This window comes from Megascapheus bottae, chromosome 20 (genome assembly GCF_031878675.1).
Source record: "Megascapheus bottae isolate mThoBot1 chromosome 20, mThoBot2.hap1, whole genome shotgun sequence".
Classification (NCBI taxonomy): domain Eukaryota; kingdom Metazoa; phylum Chordata; class Mammalia; order Rodentia; family Geomyidae; genus Megascapheus; species Megascapheus bottae.
In genome coordinates this window covers 10,392,517-10,419,459 of record NC_143528.1, presented here as the reverse complement: position 1 = coordinate 10,419,459, position 26,943 = coordinate 10,392,517, and the positions used below count along the sequence as shown (strand labels likewise).

Genomic DNA, 26,943 nt, shown 5'->3' with positions numbered 1-26,943 from the left:
ATTTGTTACAAGGTACTATGATGTGTGCTCAGCCCATCTCCCCAAAAAGAATGTATAAAAGATGTTGTTACCCTGAGCTTGAGGCCTCTCAGCATCACCGGTTGTGGCCGTGTACGTGGGAGACCCAAGCTTGAGCTTGCAATAAAGACTCCCTTGCTTTTACGTTGGTGATGGTCTCTGTTGGTCTTTTGGGACAAGGCTTCCTGAACTCGAGCATAACGTCTCTACTCCCATGGCTGTGCAGGTTCAAGGCAGTTCTCACTGGATTCATCTTCTCCACATCATCTTATCTGATCAACTTTCATGTACCCCAGAGCCAACTGGACCACCGTCTCTAAAGTTAAAAAAGCTCGGATCCGAGCCTTCCACAAGTCACAGAGGGAGGACCCAGTCCTGGATAAGTAATATCTTGGTGATTGTCACTGTCTTAGTTTTGTTTTGTTTTGTTGTTGTTGTTATAACCTGCTTTTCCTGGGTATGGCTTTGAGAGCAATAGCCCTTCGGACTGGCTTCCATCTCATTGGACATTGCTGATCCTGGTATATCATACATTTTGCACTCCTATCTTTTCTTGTGTTTCCTACAAGGGAGTTTCCTACAATGACCATAAATCTGCCCTTCTTTTCCCTGGCCATATTATCACATCTACCCCCAATATTTTTATTATATTGCATTATGATTCCTTGCTTGCTTCCTCTTACATAATGCATTTTGAGGGATCTTCCCCAGAATCCTTACAGGACCACATACATTATAATAGCCCGAATACATAACAACTTTGAATTTTGTTTAAAACAGGACGAATTTAAAACTTGAAGAATTCAGAGCCAGGCGTAGTGGCTCACACCTGTAATCCTAGCTACTCAGGAGGCTGAGATCTTAGGATCGAGGTTCAAAGCCAGCCCAGGCACTAAAGTCCATGAGACTCTTATCTCTAATTAACCAGTAGAAAATTGGAAGTGGTTCTATGGCTCAAAGGGGAGGGTGGTAGCCTTGAGCTGAAGAGCTCAGAGACATTGTCCAGGCCCAGAGTGCAAGCCTCACAACTGACAAAAACAACAAAAAAAACTTGAATATGGATAGGTACTTGGGTCTTGGTTACTCCTGGTGTGCAGACCCACTTTAGACATAAAAAACATAACTATTTTTCTCCACTAATCAGATTACTAAACCTATTGCTTACACCAATTCTTATAAATGTGGAACACCCTCATAAAAAGTCCTGGGTGCATTAAAATTATATACCTCTCAGGCCATAATCCTGGAAAATAACACCTGTGCTCAAATTCGGAATTGCATTCACAAGTGTAAGCAATTGAGAAAGGGTAATTTTACTTGTATTACTTATGAACCTATTTTATATGGAGAAGGACACATCTCACCCTACTGACTGGCCATTTTTTGTGGGGGGAGGGATAGGGGTTGGGCACTGTCCCTGAGCTCTTCAGCTCAGGGCTATCACTTGAGCTATAGTGTTGTTTGCAGTTTTCTGGTGGTTAATTGGAGATAAGAGACTAGTGCCAGGGCTGGCTTTAAATTGCGATTCTCAGATCTCAGCCTCCTGGGTAGCTAGGATTACAGGCATGAGTCACCAGCTCACGTTTGGCTAGTTCTTCACTTGTGAAAAGTATTCCTTTAATTACATTAGTGCCAATTTGTCCCATAGTGCTCATTGCTGTTGAAGTTGCCTGGCCATTGTATTACGCCATAAGGAAAGTTTTGAGCCTCATTATACCTGAGAGACAAGAAATCTAGTGATGGAGGAAACCTACACTGATAGGTACAGTTGCTATCTGAGGCAGAATATAAAACCCTTGCTGCTTCTCTGATCAGGATATGGGGATTGACAATCAGAGCCTATAGAAGTGTCATGTTTGGCATGTGTGGTGGCAAAAAGTATTAACTATACATCCTTCACCATAGTACTGTTAAACCAAGAACAAGAGGAGTATTGGCAAGCCATTCTGGACAACTGTACTTCTATTGATTATTTACTCCTAGTACACCATCAGGGTGAGGAGGTAAGAGACTTGTGCTGTTTTAATCTGACGCATAACAGTTGTTTCATCCGATCTGAAATAAAACAGCCTAGAGAACTTGCAGAAAAATACCATCAGGACAAAGGAGGGTGGGGCCTATTCATAGGATGGCCTATTTGTTGGCGCATGCTTCTCTGGGCCAGCTAGTAGCAAATTTTTGTTCTTCTGCTAATTTTGCGTTGCCTTGCCTTGCCTCAGGTACTTGCCAGACATTCCCACGGGGAGGATGAGGATTTTTACCAAGCGGACCATCGACCAAATGTTTCTCAGAGGGTACCTGGCCAAACAACAACTCGGAGAAACAGCATACTGACTGGTGCCCTTTTTCATCAGGAAATAGTTTTAGAAGGAGCAGCTGCTGCCCATACTTCTGACTTGGTAATATACCTATTAAATAACAAAGAGGGGAATGTTTCAGGTCCTTCTCCATTCTAGCTTGATGTCCTCCATTTCAAGCCCTATCCCTTCTACCAAAACCAGTTTGTCTGGCCAGGCCTAACTGCTGCTGGCTGTTTTGCACTAGTCATTTCTCCACTTTGTTTCCTGAAGCTGCATATTATCACTAGCCTGCAGCTGTGACAATAAATCTCAGCCCCACCATAATAAAATTCCCTGCTTTTAATTCTACCTCAGTACTACCTCAAATACTCCACAATCCTCATATGAACTAGCCCCAGAGTACACCCTGCTTGCCCCTTTATCTTTCTTGGACCTATAAAATCACCTCCCCTGCACAAAGGGCAGGCTGTTACTCTTTTTCCTGTGAGAGCCAACCAGTCAGCTGACAAACTCTTTTTGCTCTATCTATGTGACTGTGTCTGCATGGATTTCTGGGCTGGTCCTTCCAGGGCCAGTGTAGACTGGATGCTGGTTAGGCAATATCAGCACCCACTTAATGAGTTACACAGAATTTCATCTCAGATCCTATGTAAAAAACAATAATAAAGTAAAAGGAAAAGTAGATAGTCTAGGTAAGTTTTTAATTGACATTTTTTAAAACCTCCTCTGCAGTTGCTCTGTTGATAATGCTGTGTTTAGCTGACTGGCTGTAGCTACTTGAAGGTCAGAAGAAATTTATTAAAAATAATGCATTATTCAGTTGCATTGTGAAGTTCAGTTATAAAGCACTTCTCTGTGGCATGAATTCAGTTCAGGTCAAGTCGTATTCCTGGTTGCAGCTTCACCCCATGACAAGAGAGAAAGAGGCTTTTATTTTTTTCCCTTGTTTATAGCATTGTTATGGTATTCTATTTTATTTATCTGATTTATTGATTTATGCTTTATTTCAACTAGCCTTATTAATACAAAACTGTGCTTTTTTAGACTCATCAAATGGTTGATTACATTTAAAAGAGGTTTTTTGGGGGGGAGAGGGAGGCTTGGTTGTAGGACTTGAACTCATGGCCTGGGTGCTGTCCCTGAGCTTTTGTGCTCAAGGCTAGCTCTCTGCCATGTTGAGCCACAATGCCATTTCTGGTTTTCTGGTGGCTAATTGGAGATGAATCTCACAGACTTGCCTTCCTGGCCTGACTTTGAACCACAGAACTCAGATCTTAGCCTTCTGAGTAGCTAGGATTATTGTGCAAGTTACTGGTACAGGAACTTTGAAAGAGCTTTCCATTGGAAGTTACCTCCCTGTAATATAACATAGTTGTTTTGATGGAATACAAACCAAAATTAGGGAATTAATTACAAAACTGAATTGCTGAAGCAGTTCAGCTGCTTTGGGTTTGTAAGCTATCTATGTTAGATGATATGAAACTTGTTAACATTGCAGATCTGAACACAGAAGTGTTTAGCAAACTTGGATGAGTACACAGTTATTACCATTTAGATTGTTGTTAGAGAACTCTTAAATATAGTTGATGTATAGTGAAAGAGACTTGACAGCTTTCTGCTAGAATTTCATTGAATAGGTCTTCTATGCCTTTGGTCTGTATTTTAGTTCCCTTTTTATATCATAAATTTATATGGTTGGTTTCTTAATCATGTCTCAAGGTTTTGAATTTGTGCTTGTGCTTGGTTATTATTTTTCCTTGTTGCTATATTTTATTAATGTAATAACTTCTCAATCTTGATTTTCTTCCCTTCTAGTCTATTACCTATGCTTTCCATTGAGCTTTTTGTATAATTTATGAAATTTTCATTTCTAAGATTTCCATTTTTGTCCCCTAGAACTTTTTTTTTCAATATGTAATCTAAGTTGCAGAATTCCTTCTTCAAGTAGAGTTTACAGCTCTACTTCATCTTCCTTTAAATCCTCTTGTAGGCTGTTGATTATTTTGAAAATGAGACTTTTGAATTCTTTTGAATTTTAGTGGTTTGGAGATCCTGGAGTTGAGTTTTTGAAGTATTACGAACTTTTGGAGGATGAGACTTTTGAATTCTTTGTGATTTTAGTGGTTTGGAGATCCTGGAGTTGAGTTTTTGAAGTATTATGAACTTTTGGTGGAGTTATATTACATTACCTTTTAATATTTCTTTTTTTTTTTTTTGCCAGTCCTGGGCTTGAGCTCAGGGCCTGAGCACTGTCCTTGGACTTTCTCAAGGCTAGCACTCTACCACTTGAGCCTCAGCACCACTTCCGGCTTTTTGCTATGTACGTGGGGTACCAAGGAATCGAACCTGGTCTTCGTGCATGCTAGGCAAGCACTCTACCACTAGGCCAAACTCCTGGCCCCGCTTTTAATATTTCTTATGTTTCTTGGTTGTAATTTACACAAATCCCCCATGATGAGTTGGGGTGATTAGCCTTTTTTTGAGTGCCCAGAATCCTATGAATCACTCAGGAGGAGAAAGCTAAGTGTTGTAACAGTACTGTTCAGATCTGTGCTGTGTATAGGCTGAGGGCTTGACTAGTTCACTGTACAGATTTTCCTCCTTGCACATGGCCTCAGTGATATTTGCACCCTATTGTTAGAACAGGATCCCACTTGTTCCAGATACCCTCTCCCAACCAGAACTGGCAAACATTTAAACTGAGTTTATCAGAATGGGTAAGTCAAACTGAGTCCTGAACTAGAAGAGTCCTAAGGAAACCTAGCACTTTGCCTTCTGGTCTCACTGTTTTCAGTTCCTGCCCAGCAATAAACCACCTTCTGAGAAGCAGAAAGCTGTAAAATTGAGAGATTAATCAATCCTGGAATCAGAGCTCTCAACCCTGGCCAGCAGCAAACCACAGGGGGCAGCCAGGTAAGCTGCAGTAGAGGTAGGGCAGTGTTCAGCCTTGGATTCAGAGAGGTCTCTGTCTAGGCAAGAAGATTTGATCCTTACCACAGAGGCCTGGCCACTGACATCCTCTCTCCCACCTTCTTCCCAGCTTGAGTAAACTCCCTCCTGCTTCAGCTTCTTAACAGATCACCCACTGTACTGCCTTTCCTCTCTCCATGACTGCCTTCTGTGGCTGCTTCTGACCCAGACTCTGTAACTGGTATTCTAACACTTTCAGGCTTGTGGTTCTTCTTCCAGTCCTAGGAATAGCTTATTCTGAAATAGTAGGCCCTTTTCATGCTATCTGATAGTATAGTGCCCTGAGATATGTGAAGGAATGCACTGAATTTCTTCCCTGGTCCTGGAGTCCTTGAGTGAGAACTGCCTATTATCACCAGAGCTGCTTGCACTTGTCGGGTTTATATGTGGTTCTGGCTTCTGAGTTGTTCTCCAATATTCTAGAGTGGGGTTGGAATTGCGGATTGTTTGCTACTTTTCTCTGGGTTGTCTTTCAGTTTCATGCTTTTTAGTTCTGCTACCTATTGCCTTATAATGCTGTCTTTCTGTTTTTCTCCTTTGTTAGTCTGATTTGATTCATGGTGGTTCAAGGAGGAGCTTCTAATTTGCTATCTCTGGGACCCTTGTGTATACACATTTATAATCCCACTCATTGAGATCCTAGTATACTATAGAGAATGATGTCTAATAGCAGTAAAGCCTTATTATCTTCCTCCTCCTCTTCTTCCTGCCCTACTCCCCTCATGCAAGATATAGTGATAACACACATGTCATCTCAGCACTAGGGAGGCAGAAATAGGATTGTGAGTTCAAGGCCAGTGAAACCCTATCTCAAATTTATTTTATTTTTTTCCAGTCCTGAGCCTTGAAATCAGGATCTAGGCACTGTCCTTGAGCTTTCTCAAGGCTAGCAGTAAACCTTAGCACCACTGCCAGCTTTTTCTGTGTATGTGGTACTGAGGAATTGAACCCAGGGCTTATGCATGCTAGGCAAGCATTCTACCATAGGCCATACTCCTGGCCCCTCAAGTTTTTTTTTTCCCCTCCAATTCAGATATAATTACAGTTAAATTTTTTATATGTTTATTATTATTATTATTTTCATATATAATAAATGGTATTATATAAGGCAGGTAACATGAGAGTCATATAATCTTGTTTTCATGTGAGAATATGAAAATTTAGAAAAAGCAAAAGGACTTGTCCAAGTCACTTCTAAGTGACCTAACTATACTGAGTGATCAAATGTCAGGACATAATTGTTTAAAACATTTAAAGAAAGATCCTTATGTAAATATAGAGTATATTAATTTCCTTAATGAGGGAACCAGTAGCCATAATCAAGTTGATTCATTGAGAAATAGATTATATAGATGATGGAGAAATAGATCTTGAATGAACTGGCAAAGTTAGATATACTATTCTTTTTTTTTTTTGGCCAGTCCTGGGACTTGAACTCAGGGCCTGGGCACAGTCCATGGGCTTTCTCAAGGCTAGTGCTCTACCACTTGAGCCACATTACCATTTCTGCCTTTTTCTGTGTATGTGGTGCCAAGGAATGGAACCCGGGGCTTCATGCATGCTAGGCAGGCACTGTACCACTAGGCCATGCTCTTTTCCCCAGATATAATACTCTTGTCAGACAATTAAGATAATATTCTTTTTTCATATATTTTTTATTATAATTAATAAAAGGGTTACATTATATTCACCAGATAGAAGGTGCATTATTTTGCAAACATTGATACCCCTTCTCATGTCATGGTTCCCATTTCCCTCCCCCAAGATAATATTCTTTTAGATAATTTTTCTACTAGACAGAATTCAATTTCATATTTACTAGACAAAAAGTTTTAAGCAAACATGTAATATCATAGTCTAAGGGTTAAAATGGTTAGCAGTCAATTTAAAGTATACCTCCTAAATGAAATAATCTTTGAGTTGGCTTTTATTCTTAACATGGTGTGGAAAGCACGTACTGCCTTATCATTGATGACTTTGTGTGTGTGTGTGTGTGTGTGTGTGTGAGTCCCGAGGCTTCAACTTAAGGCCTGAGCACTGTTGTTTAGCTTTTTTTGTTGAAGGCTAGAGCTACACCACTTGAGCTACAACTGTAATTCATCTTTGTGGTGGTTAACTAGAAATAAGAGTCTCACTGATTTCAAATTGTAGTCTTCAGATCTCAGTTTCCTCAATAGCAGGATTACAGGTGTGAGCCACTAGTATAACCACCCTGTCTCTGACTTACTTCTAAGTAAGGACAAAAAGAAAACAAAAGAAGAAAACTCATAAAAGTTTCTTTCTTACTCTAGATTTTTGTTTTTACAGTTTCTTTTTACAATAGTTTTTAATAAAACTACCTACTAACTTTTGCAATGTCAGCTTGATTTTGTCATTAGTTTACCTTTTTGCACAGTGAAGATGATTCACATTTCTTCCTCAGAGAATCATTGTAAAAAAACAGTATATTTTAAAAATTTGCATAAATGAATAAAGTTGCAGCTTGAAAGTCTGGTATGAATATTGGGATTACTACAGGATGACTTATTTATTTATTTATTTATTTGCCAGTCCTAGGGCTTGAACTTGGGATCTGAGCACTGTCCTTGATCTTTCTCAAGGCTAGTGGTCTACACTTGAGCCACAGCACCACTGCCGGCTTTTTGTGTATATGTGGCACTGAGGAATTGAACCCACGGCTTCATACATGCTGGGCAAGTACTCTACTACTAGGTCACACTTCTGGCCCCTATAGACATTTTATTAGTAAGTTTCTGAGTAGTTGTAAAGATTCATGTATTATTAAGAAATTAATCCCTACAAAATAGTGAATTTCATCACAGTGGCCTTTATTTGTAACAAGATAAAATTAAGCTATTGTAGGTAATTAGTAAAAATTTGTCCATATTAAGCTAACTGCATTTGAGTTAGATGGTTAGTTATTTAATAATAATTATATTCTGAACTTGAAATTTTGCCTGTTTGTGAGCTTAATGGTGTTTTTTCAGTATATTAAATAGAGATTGGGCTACTTGGCTCAGTTTAACCCTTAAGCAATTATGCATGGCAGTTATTGTAGTAACTAAGAATAAAGAAGTCTCTGAGTTAATTTATTGAAACTCTAGTAGTCTAGTGGACCACTAGTAGTCAGTATGTCCATTCTCTAGAGGACTATTCTAAGTGGAAAATGTACTTTCTTTAATTAAAGAATTGATTAACATTGACTTTTATATCGTATTTTAAATGATGTATTTAACAAACAAGTATTCAAGACGGGAATCTCTATGTACAATCACTGGCACTTAGATTTTGAGATGAGTCTCTTTTCTGTCAGGTTTTAGGTCATTCAAAAGCTAATTGGCAATCTTTTAAAAAATTTGTTCTGATCTAAATTTGAAGTTTTACTGATGTTATATCTACTGGCATAAACTAGAAATGGCTTCAACAAACAACTGTCCTACCATCTCATTGCTTTCCAATAGAATTGCGTAAAAATCTTTTCAAAGCATAATCCAGGGGCTAGGAGTTTGGCCTACTTGGTATAGTGCTTGTCTAGCATATATGAAGACACGGGTTTAATGCCTTGGTACCACATACATAGAAAACGCTGGATGAGGTGCTGTGGCTCAAGTGGTAGAGCTCTAGCCTTGAGAAAGCCCAAGGACAATGCCCAATCCCTGAGTTCAAGTCCCAGGTTGGGGGGGCAGATACAGGGTCGCGGGGGGGGGGGGGGGGGGAGGCCTGTGGGGAATAAAATGAATGGGAGATCTTGAGTTGATTTTCCAGTATCAGCACAGACACAGACACAAAGACACACACACACACACATACATACATACACGCATACACATGCACACACACAGTTGGAGTTGCTGGAATACTGGTTAGTAGTAGAAAAGAAGTTTTGAAAAAAGTCTTATGAGGCAGAAGCTCTGACTATTTGCTTCCTCTTGTGCAGTTAAGCCTAGTTGTGATGAAATTTGAAAATATTAAGTTTTCATAACAAGTATAGTATAAAGTCTTGAATGTAAATAAAGGCCAGTAATGGAATGGCTGGTAATTTCATCAAGTTAGGAAAAAAGGAAGCAAAGAAAGTAAAATGCATACTAGCCAAAGAAGAGTGAAAGAAAAACTTATTTTTGTCCTATGAATGAGATGAATGTCCTTACAGAAAGGCAAATGTTCAAGTTGGACTATTCATAATTTACAAAAAAAAAATCACGGAAAAATGAAAAGCAACACTAAAAATCCTAGACAGCCCCAAAAATCTAGATGGAAGTTGGAAAGTGATATGCAGTAAGTGAATGATAACCGGGATAAATTCAGAAAAGCTCAAATCAAAGCAAATCAAAGCATGCTATTTCAAGTGAGAGGGAGTATGTGATACAGATTCCCTTAAGGTACAATGAATGGAAAACCTTATAAAATGATAATGTGATTTTAGAAAAAGATGTGTCAAAGTTGTTTGTATTCAAAATATAATTAAATGTGAAAATAAAAATTCCTTTGGGGACAGGGAGTTTGGCCTAGTATTAGATGGCTTGTCTTGCAAGCGTGAAGACCTGGATTTGATTCCTCAGTTCCACATATATAAGGAAAGCCAGAAGTGGTACTGTGGCTCAAGTGTTAGAGTGACAGCCTTGAGAAAGCCCAAGGACAGTGCCCTGGCCCTGAGTTCAATCCCCAGGACTTGTAAAAAAAAAAAAAATCCTTTGTACTATGACTACGATCTTTTCTACAAATAGTTTTTGTCTGTCCAGGAAGAAAAATGCTTGTCATGTGGTTAGAGGATTTCCCTATTGTCGATAATTCTAAGACTTAAATTTTCTATATGTTGTTATCTACCCTAAGTCTAAGTAAACTTGATCAAATTTAGTTCTGTAAACAAATAACTTTGAAATGTTTTGCCTGGAAGCATCCAGATCAAATTTTGGTTTTTAAAGTTTTTATTGTAATATATAGAGGGGTTACAGTTACATTTGCCAGATAATAGGTGCATTACAAATTTTGTTTTCAAAAGAGTGTGTTTATATCTTAAGATTTAGATTAAAATGAGCTTAGTGTTTTTTAAAAAATTGCATTTTGCTTATAATCTTTTCTTGATACACCACAAACTTGTTTTCTAGTCTCCCTCTCTCTCTCTCTCTCTCTCTCTCTATATCTATATATATATATATCTATATATATCTATATATACACACACACACATACATATATATATACACACATACATATGTATATGTATAATATAATTTTTTTTGCCAGTCTTGGGATTTGAACTCAGGGCCTGGATGCTGTCCCTTTGTATTCAAGGCTAATGCTCTACCACTTGGCCTCTTCTGGCTTTTTCTGAGTAGTTAATTGTAGATCAGTGTGTTATTATGGACTTTCATGCCCAGGGTTGCTTTAAACTGCAATCCTGAGATCTCCTGAATAGCTAGTATTAGAGGCTACCTGCACCCAGCTTACAAAACATATTTTGCGATTAAGAACAGATGATATATATATATATTATACATATATACATCTATATACATATGTATGCATATATACACACACAATTTGGGATCAACTTTTTGCTTATATCAGGCTTTGAATTGGTGACAAATAAGAATATAACCACAGACATTTGTAAAATGCCTTATTTTATAAAGTATACATATATTTACAAGTTTTTATCTTACTACATTATTGCATGTGGTGAAGAAACAGCTGAATTATTAGTTCTCATTTTCTGAATCACAGATCTAACCCAACAACAAGCTTTGTTAATTATTCAAAAAATATAGACAAGCAAATGCAGATGGAGCTTTCTTTCCCCCCCTCAAACTGAGAAACACAGTCCAAAAATGTCCCATTCTTATACGTTAGTAAGCAATATGGCTTTGCAATAACTAATTTATGAGTGATATGTACAAAGTCATTGGTTAAAGCAAGTTGTTTAGATTTTGGGTTCCTATTTTGTGATCTCATATTTGCATAGTTTATGTGGTCCCAACTCCAACATTTTTAGCTTTAAATTAATCCACACTGTAGGCTTACAGTAAACAATTTATGTAGTTGAATTCTGTTCTGCTAATTTTATTGTTTAGCCAGCCACCGGACTCTGGCATTTTTTTCTCTAGTAAAATGTAATCTAAATCTTAATAGTTGCTAGGATGATTTTATAGTATCTTTCAGCGTGAATTTTCTATATTATTAAATCTCTGTTCCCTTATTAAACATTGGAGATAAAGGGAACTAAAATTGAGGTACGTTAGTGTAAATCCCATCAAAGTGTAGACCTATTTTGCCATTAATAAAATGTTATCATTTTCTCACTGTCCATACTTGAAATTTGGTTTAGATTACAGAAAATTTAAATTGGATTGTATTTCCACTATAGATTAAAAAGAAAACATTTTTAAGGTTACTTTTAAGTAAACTTGTTCACATATTAAACCAAGATCACAATAAAAAATTTTTAATATAGAAAAGCTGTCTAACTGGATCTTTGTGTAGACTCGTGAATAAGTAACAGTTTTTCTGACTTTTGCTTAGATATTGAAAATTAAGGATGTTGAAAAAATAATACTCATATACCCTAGGACTCTCTTTTTTTATTAAAGAATTTATTAACATTAATTTTTACATCATATTTCAAATGATGTGTTTAACAAACAAATATTCAAGAAGGGAATCTCTATATACAATCACTGGCACTTAGATTTTAGAACGTAATCAAAATTAGGCTGAGGGTTTGTATGTCATGGATACCTATTCTATGTAGTAAAACATTATGTCTATAGTCATATGTTTTTATGTCTATGTAGTTGTGTTTATATTTCCAGTACCATGTCCATAGCATTGGGTATGCAACTATTGAATTCTTGCTCTTGTACTGTTTGGATCTAATAGCCACATATTAAGGATAGCATGCGCCTTTTGTTCCTTTGGTCTTGACTTGTCTCACACAACATGATTCGCTGTAGATTCATCCACTTCCCTGCAAATGCCATTATTTTATCTTGTCTGTTGGCTATGTAGAATTCCATTGTGTGTGTGTGTGTGTGTGTGTATATATATATATATATATATATATATATCACATTTTCTGTATCCATCCATCTGCAGTAGGGCATCTGGATTGTTTCCATTGCCTGGCTATTGTGAATAGTGCAGAGATGAACATAGCTAAGCAGGTGCCAAGGACTCACTTTTTAAATGATATTCAAGTTATTCTATGAAAGGGTCAAAGCCATGAAGTGATAGAAATTTTAATTTCTGGAACCTTAGAACTCAGTTCTAATGGCCAAATAATTTTAAAAGGAAGATATACTTATTGTATAATTAACAAATCTAGAGTATTGTATCTGTTTCTTTGAGACCTTTTTCCTTTTTTCTTTGAGATTTCAGATCTACTTAAGCCTACATGTCATTGCTTACTTTAAAAATGTGTGTTTGATTTTTCAATCATTGAAATGGCTGACTTTGAGTTTCCTTTCATATATTTGTTGTGTTTACTTCTCAGGCCATTATTATATTTTTGTTACTACTATTTTACAGCTAAGACATTTTAGAGATGAATGACAAAAAATTGGAAACAACTCCACCGCAGCGCAGATTTCCTGAATGGATGATGTCTATGCAGAATAAAAGCTGTGCTGCAGAAGAAAGAAAGGTATATTTATCGATTATTCTTTCAACTGGGAAGTTTAAATTTCCTTGTGTAATGAGTCATCCCTTACTTGTAAACTTCAGGTTATTATATGTACCAGGATTCAGTTATTGAATAAGTTAATAGAACTAAGTATCAGTTTACAAAATGAGAATTCTTACTGTATGTTCTCTCTTTATATCTAATTTTCATGGTCAACTTTACTAATTCTAGTTAATAACTTAAATATTAATATTAGGAAGCTTTTGGTTGAGTTTAAGTCCTGTACAGACTTAAGATTTGGTAATCAGACATCAGCATAATAAAGCCACATTATTATGTCTAGATTAGTAGTATCCTTTTCAGAAAAAAAATCTAAATAAATACTTTCATAAAAGTAGGATTAGAAATTGGAAAATAGAATGATTGGGAATACTAATTCTATAATTGGGTAGCTTTATTGTTAAAGTGACCGTTAGTTTATAAAGCATTAACTGATAAAACTTAAAAGTATTAATTATATGCTTCATTGGTCTTTAATTTCAGTGAACATTTATTATTTCATATGCATTTTACAATTCTAAATTTTACTTAACTCAAGGCATATATTCAGAAGAGTGTTTTTGAAGATGATCTCCCCTTCTTAGAATTCACTGGATCGATTGTTTATAGTTATGAAGCTAGTGATTGCTCTTTTCTATCAGAAAATATTAGGTAAGACATTTTACCTTCTCAATTTTGCTGAATTTGAGCCCTTCAAAGATATTATCTTCTAGAATTTGCATGAATATTGAGTACTATTTGTATGATACTAACTTTACAGTTGAGTGCATTCCTAGAGAAAATTATTTGTACATACAGAATATCACTAAGTTCTGTTTTTTAAATTAAAAAAGTGAATTAAATTTGTAATGTACTTCTTTTCATTGATAAACTTTTCTATTGCTTTAGATAATTATTTTACTTTTTAATACATACGATGTAATAAAAAACAGAAAAGGTCAAATCTGTCAGCTGAGCTGTATGGCAGATTCTTGGTCTCACCAAAGAATTCGAGAGCATAACACAAAGCAGTTTTAACAGAGTAAGATTTACATAAGCAGAAGCAAATATGTATATAAACCAAACCCTCAAAAAGGAATTTGAGGATGGGGGTCCATGGCTCACGCCTACAATCCTGGTTACCTAGAAGGCTAAGATCTGAGGTTCTGAAGTCAGCTAGGGGTGAGACTCTGGTCTCCAGTTAACCATCAGAAAACCTAAAGTGATGCTATGGCTCAAAGTGATAGAGGGCTGGCTAGCCTCGAATGCAGAAGCTTAGGACATCTGACCCAAAACAAAACACACAAACAAACAAAACCCCCAGGTATTTGAGGGAAAACAAATTGGCCAAGCAATCAAGCAGTGTTCTCAGGGCTTAGGTACTCTTTTGAGCTGTAGGTGATATGATAACACTGATAGGATGAACATAATAATTTAGGATAGGAGGATACTTTCTAGAACTGGGAGATGGAGAGTGATTATCTAGTCATGTCCTCAGATGATGGATGGTGGATGATTTGAGGGGAGGTGCATGATTTGAGGGGCGGTCTTAACTACAAAGGTAAGACCTCTGGCCTACTTTTAGGGCTGGGATAGTTCTTGATGTTTGTTCCTGGAACTGAGCAGAGAGGAGAGATCTAGAGAGGCAGAGGGAATGGCAAGAGAGAGTGAGAGGAATAAAAGAAAGAGATAAAAAGGAGGCAGAGGAGAAAGAGAGAAGGGTAGGAAAGTTAGAGGGAATGGGAGAAGGAGGAAGGGAAGAGAGGGGTAGGGATAGAAGGAGAGAAGAGGCAGTTGCTTTCAACTGTAGCTCCAGGACAGTGTTGGAAAATAGTTTTGGTGAAATCAACCCAGAGATGGTGCCATATTTCCTCTCTGCCTCCTTTGTGTATTGCTTTTCTATTTGCCTACTTCATATAATGTCTATGATGGTATTAATTTCCCCATGTTGCCCTTGACATTGGTCTAGTATGTGATATATGGAGACAATAAGCTTGATTTGAAGAATTGTAGTTTTGATGAATTCAGTATCTTTTATAAAAGGCTGTTTTGTTTTGTTTTGAATCCATCCTGATCTATTTAAAAGTTTTTACGCTATGGTCACCTGTGGCTCAAACCTGTAATCCTAGCTACTTAGGAGGCTGAGATCTGGAGATCGAGTTTCAAAGCCAGCCTGGGCACAAAAGTCCATGATACTCTTACCTCTAACACCAGAAAACCAGAAATATCACTGTGGCTCAAGTGGTAGAACGCCAGCTTTGTACCTTTTTTTTTTTTTTTTTTTGCCAATCCTGGGCTTGAGCTCAGGGCCTGAGCACTGTCCTTGGACTTTCTCAAGGCTAGAGCTCTACCACTTGAGCCTCAGCACCACTTCCAGCTTTTTTCTATGTATGTGGTACCGAGGGAATTGAACCCAGGTCTTCGTGCATGCTAGGCAAGCATTCTACCACAAGGTCAAACTCCCTGCCCCTCTTTCTTTCTTTCTTTCTTTCTTTCTTTCTTTCTTTCTTTCTTTCTTTCTTTCTTTTCTTTCTTTCTTTCTTTCTCTCTTTCCTTCCTTCCTTCCTTCCTTCCTTCCTTCCTTCCTTCCTTCCTTCCTTCCTTCCTTCCTTCCTTCCTTCCTTCCTTCCTTTCTTTCTTTCTTTCTTTCTTTCTTTCTTTCTTTCTTTCTTTCTTTCTTTCTTTCTTTCTTTCTTTCTTTCTTTCTTTCTTTCTTTCTTTCTTTCTTTCTTTCTTTCTTTCTTTTTTGCCAGTCTACTGGAGTGAACTCAGGGCCTGAGGGCTTTCCTCAAGGCTGTAGCTCTACCACTTGAGCCACAGCACCACTTCTGGCTTTTCTATGTATGTGGTAGTGAGGAATTGAACCTGGTGTTCATGCATGCTAGGCAAGCAAAATACCACTAGGGCAAACTCCCGGCCCTATGTCTCTTTTTTTTTTTTTCCCAGAGGAAAGTGGGGAGAGTTTTATTACTTTTTTTTAAATTTATTTTATTTTAATGTATAGAGGGGTTACAGTTATATTAACCAGATAGAAGATGCATTATTTCTCACACATTGATACCCTTTCTCATGTTTTTGTCCCTATTTCCCTCCCTCCACTCCTCCCCTAAACTTTTTTCCCTTCTTCTTTCAAATAAATAAACATATGTATATATATATATATATATATATATGTATATACCAGATAACAAAGTCAGATACTGTAACAATGTGAAATTAACCAAAGGGCAGCACAAGACAAGAAAAACAAACAAGCAAACAGTACATTAAGAACAACAGTACTCCCAATTAAGCTCTTGTTTCCATGTCCTAGAGGTCTGTTAATTTGGCCTCATTTTATATGGCCAGGGTTGAGCTATTGTAATCCTCTGCTAGGAGAGTCCTAGGTTTGTACTAATTGTTACAAATGAGGGAAACCATTGAGCCTATGTTCATTTGGGTCTGGCTTTCTTCACTTAATATGCTTTTTTCCAAGTCTTAGGAATGTAGCGATGTCATTCTTTCTGAAGGCAGCATAGAATTCCATTGTGTATAAGTACAACATTTGTTGATCCAGTCATCTACTGAGGGGCATCTGGGTTGGTCCATATCTTTGCTATGGTAAATAGTGTTGCAATGAACATTGTTGTGCTAGTGGCTTTAGTATGTCCTTGTTTCTGGACCATTGGATAAATGCCAAGTAGAGGAATTGCTGGGTAATTGGGGAATTCTATGTTTAGTCTTTTGGGGGAACTACCATACTGCTTTCCATAGTGGTTGAACTAGTTTACATTCCCACCAATCTCAAAGTTGTTTTGATTTGCATTTCTTTGATGGCCAGAGATGTGGAGCATTTCTTCATGTGTCTATAGGCCATTTTTATTTCTTCAGAGAAGTTTAAGTTTTTGGCCCATCTTTTAATGGAATGGTTGTTTCTTTGAAGATTTGTTTTGGGGAGATTCAGTTTTTTTTTAGCTGTAGGTATATTTTAGATTTGAGGCCTTTGTCTGTTGTATGGTTAATGAAAATCTCCCACTCTGGAGGCTTTCTATTTAACTTGCTAGCTATATCCTTTGCCATACAGAAGCTCTGCAGTTTATTGCAGTCCCATTTGTCCAAACTTTAATTCGTTGTGTTTCTGGGTCTTTATTTAGAAATTTTCGACCTGTGCCATGGAGACCTAGTGTATCTCCTATTCCTCCTTGTAAAGTTTTTAGGGTATCTGCTTTTACCTCGAGGTTTTTGGTCTATTTGGAATTAATCCTGGTGCAGGGTGACATAGATCCAACTTTAGTTGTCTGCAGGTGCTTAACCAATTCTGCCAGCACCCACTTGTTGAAGAGTCTGTCTTTCTTCCATTCTATTTCTTTGGCTCCCTTATCAAAGATTAGGTGGCCATAGGTCTGTGGGTTGATTTCTGCGTCTTCAGTTCTATTCCATTGATCCTCAGGCCTGTTCTTGTGACAGTACCAAGCTGTTTTAGTTACTATAGCTCTGTAATAGAGTCCAAGATTTGGTATTGAAATTCCTCCTGTGCTGTTCTTTCTGCTAAGGATTGTTTTTCCTATATGGGGTCTGTTATTATTCCATATGAAATTTTGGATTTCTTCTTCTATTTCCTTAAAGAATGACAGGATATTGATGGGTATTGCATTTGTAGATAGCCCTTGGCTTCTTGGCAGTAGTCTCTTTTGCTATGTCAAGTTCTCTCTTTCTCCCTCTCTCCCTCTCCCTCTCTCCCTCTCCCTCTCCCCCTCTCCCTCTCCCTCTCCCTTCCTCCTCCTCCTCCCTCCCTCCCTCCCTCCCTCCCTCCCTCTCTCTCCTTCTTTCTTTCTTTTCTTTCTGTGTGTTATGAGGCTTGAACTTGGCCTTGGTGCTGTTCCTGAGCTTTTCAGCTTAAGGCTACTGCCCTACCCTTGAGCTAAGCCCCACTTCCCATTTTCTAGAGGTTAATTGGAGATAAGATTCTTAGGTCCTTTTGTGACGGGACTGGCTTTGAACCTTTGATCCTCAGATCTCGGCCTCCTGAGTAGCTAGGATTACAGGCGAGAGCCACTGCATCTGGCCAAGTTCACACTTTCTGTTGTGTCATATTTGCTGTTTATTTTTCCTTTGAATATTTGTAGGTATTTTTTATTTCTAGAAGTTCCACATTTTTAAAAGACTTCCATTTTGATTGTCATTCTGGTTATGTTACTTTAAAATTATTGAATATATTTAGCGTTATTTACTCATTTATTTGCTTTTACTTTTGGCAGTACTGGTTTTGAGCCTAAGCCTTAGATATGCTAGGCAGGTGCTAACTGATCTGTTGCTAGTCAGGGTGAATTGTATAGGGAGAATTAGTATCTATACATATTTATTTGGATTTATTACCATTTGAATTCTTTTTTCAGAATTGCTCATTCTGTTTTTTTTGCATTTTTGTGCTGGATTATTTCTTCTTGTTTTAATGATTTTCCAGAAACTTTTAATACTTTCTGGGTATACATATAAAAGTATGTGTGTCACAGATACCTTTTACCAGTCTTTGATTTATGCTTTAGTTTTCAACTGATGTTATTCAGAAGTTTAAATTTTTTTTGCCTTTTTTTTTTTTAAAAAGTGTAAACTTTAATGCAGTTACTTTACACTATTTTTCTTCCTTTAGCACGAATCTGTCTGATGGGGAAGTGGTAGGATTTGACATGGAATGGCCACCCATGAACAGAAAAGGGAAAATAAACAAAGTTGCACTAATTCAGTTATGTGTATCTGAGAACAAATGTTACTTATTTCACATTTCTTCTATGTCAGGTGGGTGTCTCTTTCATTTTTATATGACTGATAATTGTAGTATATAAGCATTTTCTCTGAAAAATGATGTTCTTCTTAACTATTTATATTCTCTGATTCATTCACATTCCATTTTATTTAATTTTCACAATAATACTATGAAGCCTGTTACAGAAAAGAGAAAATTTAAATTCAAGGTTCAAAATGGTGAGTATCCTGCTGTTACTAGCAGAGATGCCATTCAAATTAATTTTTTGTTTCTGTTGTTTTTATTTGTCTGAACTTTTTGCCTTAGGATGGAAAAGAAATATTACGGACAATATGATTCTAAATTGAAGTGTAATATAAATACAACTTAAAAAATATACATGGTATATATAAGTAGAGCTAGGCTAGTGGCACATTTCCATAATCTGTAGCACTCAGGATCCTCCTGAGGCTGCAGTTCTAAGCCACTTGGACAGTCTGGAGAGACCCTGTCTCAACAAAAAAAAGAAACCCACTGATAGAGCTATTGAGAATATATATTATATTTAGCAGAAATTTTGTAAATGATAATTTAATATTAACAGGATTCCCCCAGGGATTAAAACGATTACTTGAAAATAAAGCAATTAAAAAGGCAGGGGTAGGAATTGAAGGAGATCAGTGGAAACTTCTGAATGACTTTGATGTCAAGTTGACGAGTTTCGTGGAGTTGAAAGATGTTGCCAATGAAAAGGTAAGAAGTAATGCATGCATTATTTTCATAAACATGGTAATTTTGTTTTACTAAGTGTTTCAAACATTTCCTTTTATTTTTTAAGAAAATAGCTTTAAGGTCTTGGGAGCGTGGCCTAGTGGAAAATGCTTTCCTAGCATGCATGAAGCCCTGGGTTCGATTCCTCTGTACCACATACACAGAAAAGCCGGAAGTGGTACTTTGGCTCAACTGGTAAAACTCTAGCCTTGAGATAAGCTCAAGGATAGTGCACAGTCCCTGAGTTCAAGCCCCAGGACTAGGCCTCCCCTCCCCCCAAAAAAAATACAGCTTTAAGCAAATACCTTTCTGTTTTTGTGTCACTATACTTGTTTACAGTGAATGTTCCATAATGAAAACCTTCAGTTCTAATTCATTGTCTTTATGTATAATTTTTCTAAGCCAATCCTTTTGCTCCTGTCCCATTGATTATTGATACTGTTTTATTTCATATATTTGCAATATAAGTATATTTGACCTTTTCAATTCATTATATTAAATACTCTTGAAGGAAGAAAATAATGCTGTTGTGATATATTGCTCTTAGTGGAAGTTTGGCCATTCATTTAATCTTTTAAAATTTCACACAAACGTGTGACTACTGAAGTCATTAAGTTTTCATATTTAGTCAGGTATTCATTTGTCTGGGAAATAGAGAGCATGCTAACCCATTTACCTTTTCCATGAATTATACTGTGAAAGCCTAGATGTTTTAATCTCTATATGAGTGAAATTTCAGACTTAAATCTTACAATGTAGACTACAAATGAAGTTTTTAATGACAGTAGATTATTCAGGACCATCTCTGTGTTGTATTTTAGTAGATTTCAAGTTTTGTTTTTGGCATTGTCCTTTGATAGCATTAAAAAAATCTAATAATGGAAATATTGTTTGTTGTGTTGCTTTTTCATTATTTACAGCTGAAATGTTCAGAGACCTGGAGCCTTAATGGCCTGGTTAAATACCTCTTAGGTAAACAGCTTCTGAAAGACAAATCTATTCGCTGTAGCAACTGGAGTAACTTTCCCCTCTCTGAAGACCAGAAGCTTTATGCAGCTACTGATGCTTATGTATGTATTATGTAAAATATCTTTTTGTTGTCGCTTATTTTTTAAACTCATAATTACTTAAAAGTTTTTTTTATGATAGTAGCATTAACTCATTGTATTGGTTTTATATTACAAATGCTTAGGAAGATATGAAGTGAAGTAGTTCTTTTTTTGTTGTTGTTGTTTTTCCTTTTTCTTTTTTTTTTCTTTTCTTTTTTTTTGCCAGTTGTGGCGCTTGAAATCTGGGCCTGAGCACTGTTGTTGGACTTTTTCTCGAGGCTAGAGCTCTACCACTTGAGCCAAAGCACCACTTCCAGCTTTTTTCTATGTATGTCGTACTGAGGACTTGAACCCGGGCCTTCGTGCATGCTAGGCAAGCACTCTACCACTAGGCCTAACTCCTAGCCCCTTCTTTTTTTTTTTATTGTAATTAATAGAAGGGTTACATTATATTCGCCAGATAGAAGGTGCATTACTTCACAAACATTGATACCCCTTCTCATGTTTTTGTCCCCAGTGAAATAGTTCTTGATGTTAATTAGCAAGTACAAATGAACTTGGTGGTATTTCATTGTCAGGTAGCCAAATAGTGCCCAATTTAAAAGTATTTTAAATTTAATCTTGTAATTTTTAGATGTTTGAGAGAGTGTCTCTGTATAGCTTAGTCTGACCTTAAACTCATCCTTTATAGTGCTGTGAATATAGGCATGTGCTATCATAACAGGCTGGGGCTTGTCCTTTTTAAATAGTACTTGTGTATGTGCACGACTAAATTGAAGAAATATATTTTGTTCTACAATGAGTTTCCTTTTTCATGATTCATGTGTGTTTGTGTGTGTGTGTGTTATGTACATGTGTGCGCTTGTGCGTGTATACATAGTATTCTCAGGGCTTGAACTTACGGCCTGGTTGCTGTCTTTGAACTTTTTTTTTTTTTTTTTTTTTTTTTAGTATCCTACTATCTGAGCCACAAATCTGCTTCTGTTTTTTTCTGGTGGTTTATTGAGTAAGACTATCAGGGACTTTCTTGCCCAGGCGGTTTTGAACTGAACTAAGATCCTCAGATCTTAACCTCCTGAGTAGGTAGGATGACAATCATGAGCCATTGGTACTTTCCCATACTATTTCTTGAGTGTCTTTTTATTTCCTACTTAGCATCTTGTTTTGGAGTATCGACATCTATGCTTTGTACCAGGGAAAGATAGTAATAGTTTTCTTTTCTTTTTCTTTTTTTGAAAAAACAAGTAATAGCCCTTTTTGAGGCTAGCACAGTTCTATATAGGATTTGTGTTCATGAAGGAACAGTGTAATGTAATAACGCCTTTTAACAATACTAAAAATGATTGTTCAGACACTAGCTGACATTCTTAGTGCATTTAATGAAATGGAAGGAAGTTTATATATGTATATATGTATATATATATGCGAGCAAATTTCTCTCACTAGGTTTGATTTTAGTAAAATTCCATTTAAAAGCTACTTGGTTTGGATACTTAATAGTATGCTAAGTACATCAACTTTTATTTTAAGTCTGAAATAGCTTAATCTTCCATTCTCACAACTGAAATAGTGATTAAATGAAGACATGGTCTTTGTGTAACGTAATATGTATGTTGAACTCAATTGTTTGGGTGCCTTGGGGATGATGATGATGATGATGATGATGATGATGATGATGCTTCTTCTTTTTTTTTTTTTTTGCCAGTCCTGGGCTTGAGCTCAGGGCCTGAGCACTGTCCTTGGATTTTCTCAAGGCTAGAGCTCTACCACTTGAGCCTCAGCACCACTTCCGGCTTTTTTTCTATGTATGTGGTACCGAGGAATCGAACCTGGGTCTTCATGCATGCTAGGCAAGCACTTTAACCACTAGGCCAAACTCCCGGCCCCTTCTTCTTCTTTTTTATGACAGTCTTGGAGCTTGAACTTGGACACTTTTGGCTCAAGGCTATTCTTCTGCCTCTTGAACCACAGTTCCACTTCTGCCTTTTTCTGTGTATGTGGTACTGAGGAATCAAACCCAGGGCTTTGTGCATGCTAGGTCATCACTCTACCACTAGGTTACAATCTTGGCCCTGGATTATTCTTTTTATATTCTTCTACAAGTGGCTTGTATAGTTTTAATTTTTATTCTAGTATATTCTTTTTTTTCTGTTCTTTTTTTTCTGTTCTTTTTTTAATAGGCTGGTCTCATCATTTATAAAAAATTAGAAATCCTGGGTGGTACCATGCAGTCACTTGCTAGAAATAAAGGTATGTTATGATCTAAACATAAAACTGTAAATTTGGATTTTAGCTCCAAAGTTGATATTTGCTTATGTATAGTATATATCACTAGGATTTCTTGAATGCTTGAAGAATGTTGACTTTAAATTGAAATCCATAATGGTTCACAGTAGAAGTAGAATTTATTCCTTTTGTTTTGTAGACTTAGAGTGAATCAATCTACTTTGTCCCAGGCTTATACATCCCTAGATTATACATCCTTGTAATAAATGGTATATATTTAATGTGTCAAAATGTATACGATGCTTTGTACTCTTCTGATTTAAATCACCTAATACTGTTTACTATTTTTCTTTGTCAGCTTCAGTGAGCTTGTCAGATGCCTTGATAGATTTGTGATTTTGTGATTTAGTAGAGTGGTTGAGTATGAACTGGGTGTTTCTTAGATCAGTGGTAGAATCCCAGTTGTGATACCTGGGATATATCTGTTTTTCTATGTTTGGAAAACACGTAATAGGTTAAAATCCATATTATCGAATAGTATGTACACTTAATGGGACAGTTTTTTAATTCCTTTTATTGGCATCAATAAATTATATAAGGGAGGGTTACCTTTGACATGTATATATGCATACAGTATATCTTCATCAGATTCACTGTCTCTGGGACAAAATATTCTAAACCGCTATGCTGAAATATGAAAAGAGTTGTTAATGCATGTTGAACATCCCTAATCTTTAATCTGAAATGCACTGGTACATCTTGTTGGCAGTGGAGAATATTTCCCTGAGGTTCTTAAAGCAAGATCTGATATAAGAACAGGCATTATCTAGCTGAACTGGAAAGGGAAGTGTTATAGTACTAGAAATAGCAGGTGCCGTTTCAAAGGTAAGAGAAATCATGCTACTGAAACTGTTCAGCACAGTGAGCCATTTAGTATGATGGAGTCAGTGATGTAGGAGGAGAAGCAAAGAAGGAAAGAAGGTTGTCTGTGTTTAGGAGTTTACTTTTCCTCCTAACGAATAAAGCTGTTGTAGGTATTAATCACAAACATGAAATGCATTCTATTGAGAACAAAACCAAAGTCTTTGAGTTATAATTTGGAAAATGGATTGAAACAGGACAAATGTCACTGTGGGAAGACATTTTGGGAGGCTTTGACAGTAAACCAACTGATAGGTTATAGGAACTTGAATCAGTTGTTTGTATTGAGCTTAGAGAGAAGCAGGTAGCTTCAAAATACACTTAATACAGTTGTACAGTCAATAGAATTTGAGATAACAATGCATCAAGCTAATTCCTGTATTGTTCCCAAGAAGGATGAAAAGCAGCGATGAGAAAGAACAGTTGTTTGGGTAGCAGGATGCATATAGTCAAGCTTAGGTATAGTTAAGGAGAGAAATTTCTAAGATAGCAAATATGTAGACTGTGTAAGGAGTTTGTGAGAGAGAAAAAATTAGAATGAAGAATCCTGGATAATTCAGTGTCTAATGTTTGTTTGGGAGAAGGGAGTTGCCAAAGACTTGTCATAAGCCTAGAAGGAAACTAGAAAGTATAGCATATATGTTAGTAAAAAACATATATGAAGTAGGAGGAGGATGTTACATCATTTGTCACTTTTTACTAGTGTACTGATGAGAAATGTTTCAAAGGGAGAGTTGGGTCTTCGGAATGTCCTAAACAAAAGGTCCAGGGCCTTGGCTGATATGAAGGCATTATAACTATAGCAAGAGTAGAGTAGTGGGATGATGAGGGTAGAAATCAAATTTTTAAAAAAATTTTGAAGAGACGGTGGCTTTTAAGGAATATTATCTTAAGAATGTGTAAACTGAGGCCAGGAGCCTAGTATTAGAGCACTTGCCTACCATGCAATGAAGCCTTGGGTTTGATTCTTTGGTACCACTTATACAGAAAAACCAAAAGTGGTGCTGTGGCTCAAGTGGTAGAGTTCTAGCCTTGAGAAAAGCCCAAGAATAGAGTTCAAGCCTCAGGACTGGCAAAAAAGAAAAAAAAAAAGAATGTGTAAACTTTTTCATTTTTTAAAAGCTTATCCTGGAAAAGGAATATTCTCAACTTGTTTAATGCTTATTTTTTTAGTATTATATCTCTGAAGTTATAGGATACTGGAGAAAATTTGCTGAACAAAACAGCCCAAGCACTTTTATTTCATGAAATTATCTATATAAGCAAGCAATATCTGAAGGACTTCGAGGAAAGCCTCTGAAAAAACAGTGAGTGTAATAGACAAGGAAGGAACAGGGTGGGACTGGTAGAAAGCAGTGTTTAGAAAATAAAAAAAACTTAGCCTGGGTCATTTATGACATATACTCTGAAACTGACGTATTTTATTTTAAAAGTTTTAAACAATTATCTTTAATTGTACAAAAATTTCAGTTTAACACGTCAGTTTGAATATAGTTAGTCTTTATCAGTGTCACCCTTTCTGTCATTCAGTGTTTCTCCCAACCCCACCATCCCCTCTAGTTACCTGGTTCCATTTTCACATATGGACTTTCAATATTCCTAATATTCATGTTTTACTAATGAAAATAAATAGGATGTTGGGTGATGGGAAGCCCTTAGAGAGTATGGTGTAGAAGAACGATATGATTAAAATTTTATTATAAAAGGATTTTTCTGGCTGTTGGAAGATGTCAAGGGCTTGGCAAAGAATTATACTGTTTAGCCAACACAAGAGATTCAAGTTATTTTGATTAGGCTAGTTACAGCAGTGGTAGTTCAGGAATTTATCTGCAAGTTCTTGTGAAAGATTTGTAGATGAATTCTCTGTTAAAGAGAAATGACACTGATGACACTGATAGAATGACTAAGATACTGTGATGAATTAGTTGATGCACTGAAAGATCAGAGGTACCCAAGGATTATGAGAAGTATCAAATTCTGATGAGAAAAATCTAGATTTAGGAGTTGGTCATGTCAAATTTGAATTTTTTTTTTTGTTAGCCAAGAATGTATCTTAGTTGACAAGGTAATTCTGGAATTCAAAGGACATGTAGAAGTTAGAGATCTAACTTTGGGAATCATATTGTACAGATGATATTTCAGACATTGAAACTAGATGACAGCCAATGAAATAAAAGAATTCTGACATCAAGGACTCTAAGGTTAGAGAGGTGGGAGAGCAGCAGAGGACTAAGGGCGACACTAGTGAAGGAAGAAAGCCAGAAATACAGTACATAGAAGCCAGCCAGATGAAGAGTTGGGCATAGTGGCAAATGCCTGTAATTCCAGCTGCTTATAAAGTGGAAATGGGGAGAACTGTGATATAGCCAGGTGCTGGTGGCTCACGCCTATAATACTATCTACTCAGAAGCCTGAGATCTGGGATCGCCATTCAAAGCCAGCCAGGGCAGGAAAGTCTGAGACTCCTATATCCAATTAACCTTTAGAAAACTGGAAGTGGTATTGTAGCTCAAAGTAGTAGAGTGCTAGCCTTGAGTAAAAAGAGCTCAGAGACAGTGCCCAGGCCCTGAGTTCAAGCTCCCACAACCAGCCAAAACAAAAAAATAGCAAGATACCATCTCAACAGATAAGCTGCATATGATGACGCAACTACATGTAGGATATCCAACAGATCTCTTTTGCTTTTAGTTGCTTTTCAGATAAGGTCTTAATTCTCCCCAGGGCAACCTCAAATGGATATCCTACACTACATAGTAGAAGGAAAAAAAAATGAAATGGATGACATGGTCAGAAATTGTCAGTCTCTGCATATTTGAATGAGATGCTGATCAGGTTTCATAACATGGAGGCCAGCAGTCTCTTTCTAAAAGACAGCTTTGCTATTATATTCATGGAGCGTAGATTGGACAGGCAAGGAGAAAGAAATAATAAAAGCCAGAGAACAGTTGCAGTTCTACATCTGGATGCATTTTACCAAACATACTGCTTCCTCCAAAATTCAAAGGCTGCTGTTGTGTACAACAGTTAATGATCTTCAGTTGGTTCTTTCAGCCAAGCTAAAGATTTCATCTACGTGGAGGTTTCATGTACATCTCATTATAGTTGTGTTTTGATGCTTGTTTTTCCTTTATCTTGTTTGTAAAGCTACTCTCTGCTATTTGGTTTCTCACAGGAACCAGCTGTCTTTTTTCTTAGGAAGGCCTCATGACTATACTCAATAAATGGACATATCTGATTTCCCCCTACCCATAAAAATAAGACTGGTGAGCTAGGGCCACTTGACTGCTTCGCCAGGTTGTTGGCTCTCAT

The 26,943-nt window shown here is 36.8% G+C and overlaps 1 protein-coding gene across 1 annotated transcript in view; it reads left to right on the top strand.

Annotated features, from left to right (window-relative positions):
* The first annotated feature begins 249 nt into the window (after positions 1-249).
* Wrn (WRN RecQ like helicase) overlaps positions 250-26,943 on the top strand; it is a 106,899-nt gene continuing 80,205 nt past the window's right edge. The window contains exons 1-9 of the mRNA XM_090353947.1: positions 250-412; positions 2,238-2,417; positions 5,113-5,231; positions 12,813-12,927; positions 13,505-13,617; positions 18,575-18,720; positions 19,272-19,420; positions 20,359-20,508; positions 22,668-22,737. Coding sequence (XP_090210073.1) covers positions 12,829-12,927; positions 13,505-13,617; positions 18,575-18,720; positions 19,272-19,420; positions 20,359-20,508; positions 22,668-22,737 — 727 coding nt within the window. The 5' untranslated portion in view covers positions 250-412; positions 2,238-2,417; positions 5,113-5,231; positions 12,813-12,828. The remainder of the gene's footprint in view (positions 413-2,237; positions 2,418-5,112; positions 5,232-12,812; positions 12,928-13,504; positions 13,618-18,574; positions 18,721-19,271; positions 19,421-20,358; positions 20,509-22,667; positions 22,738-26,943) is intronic.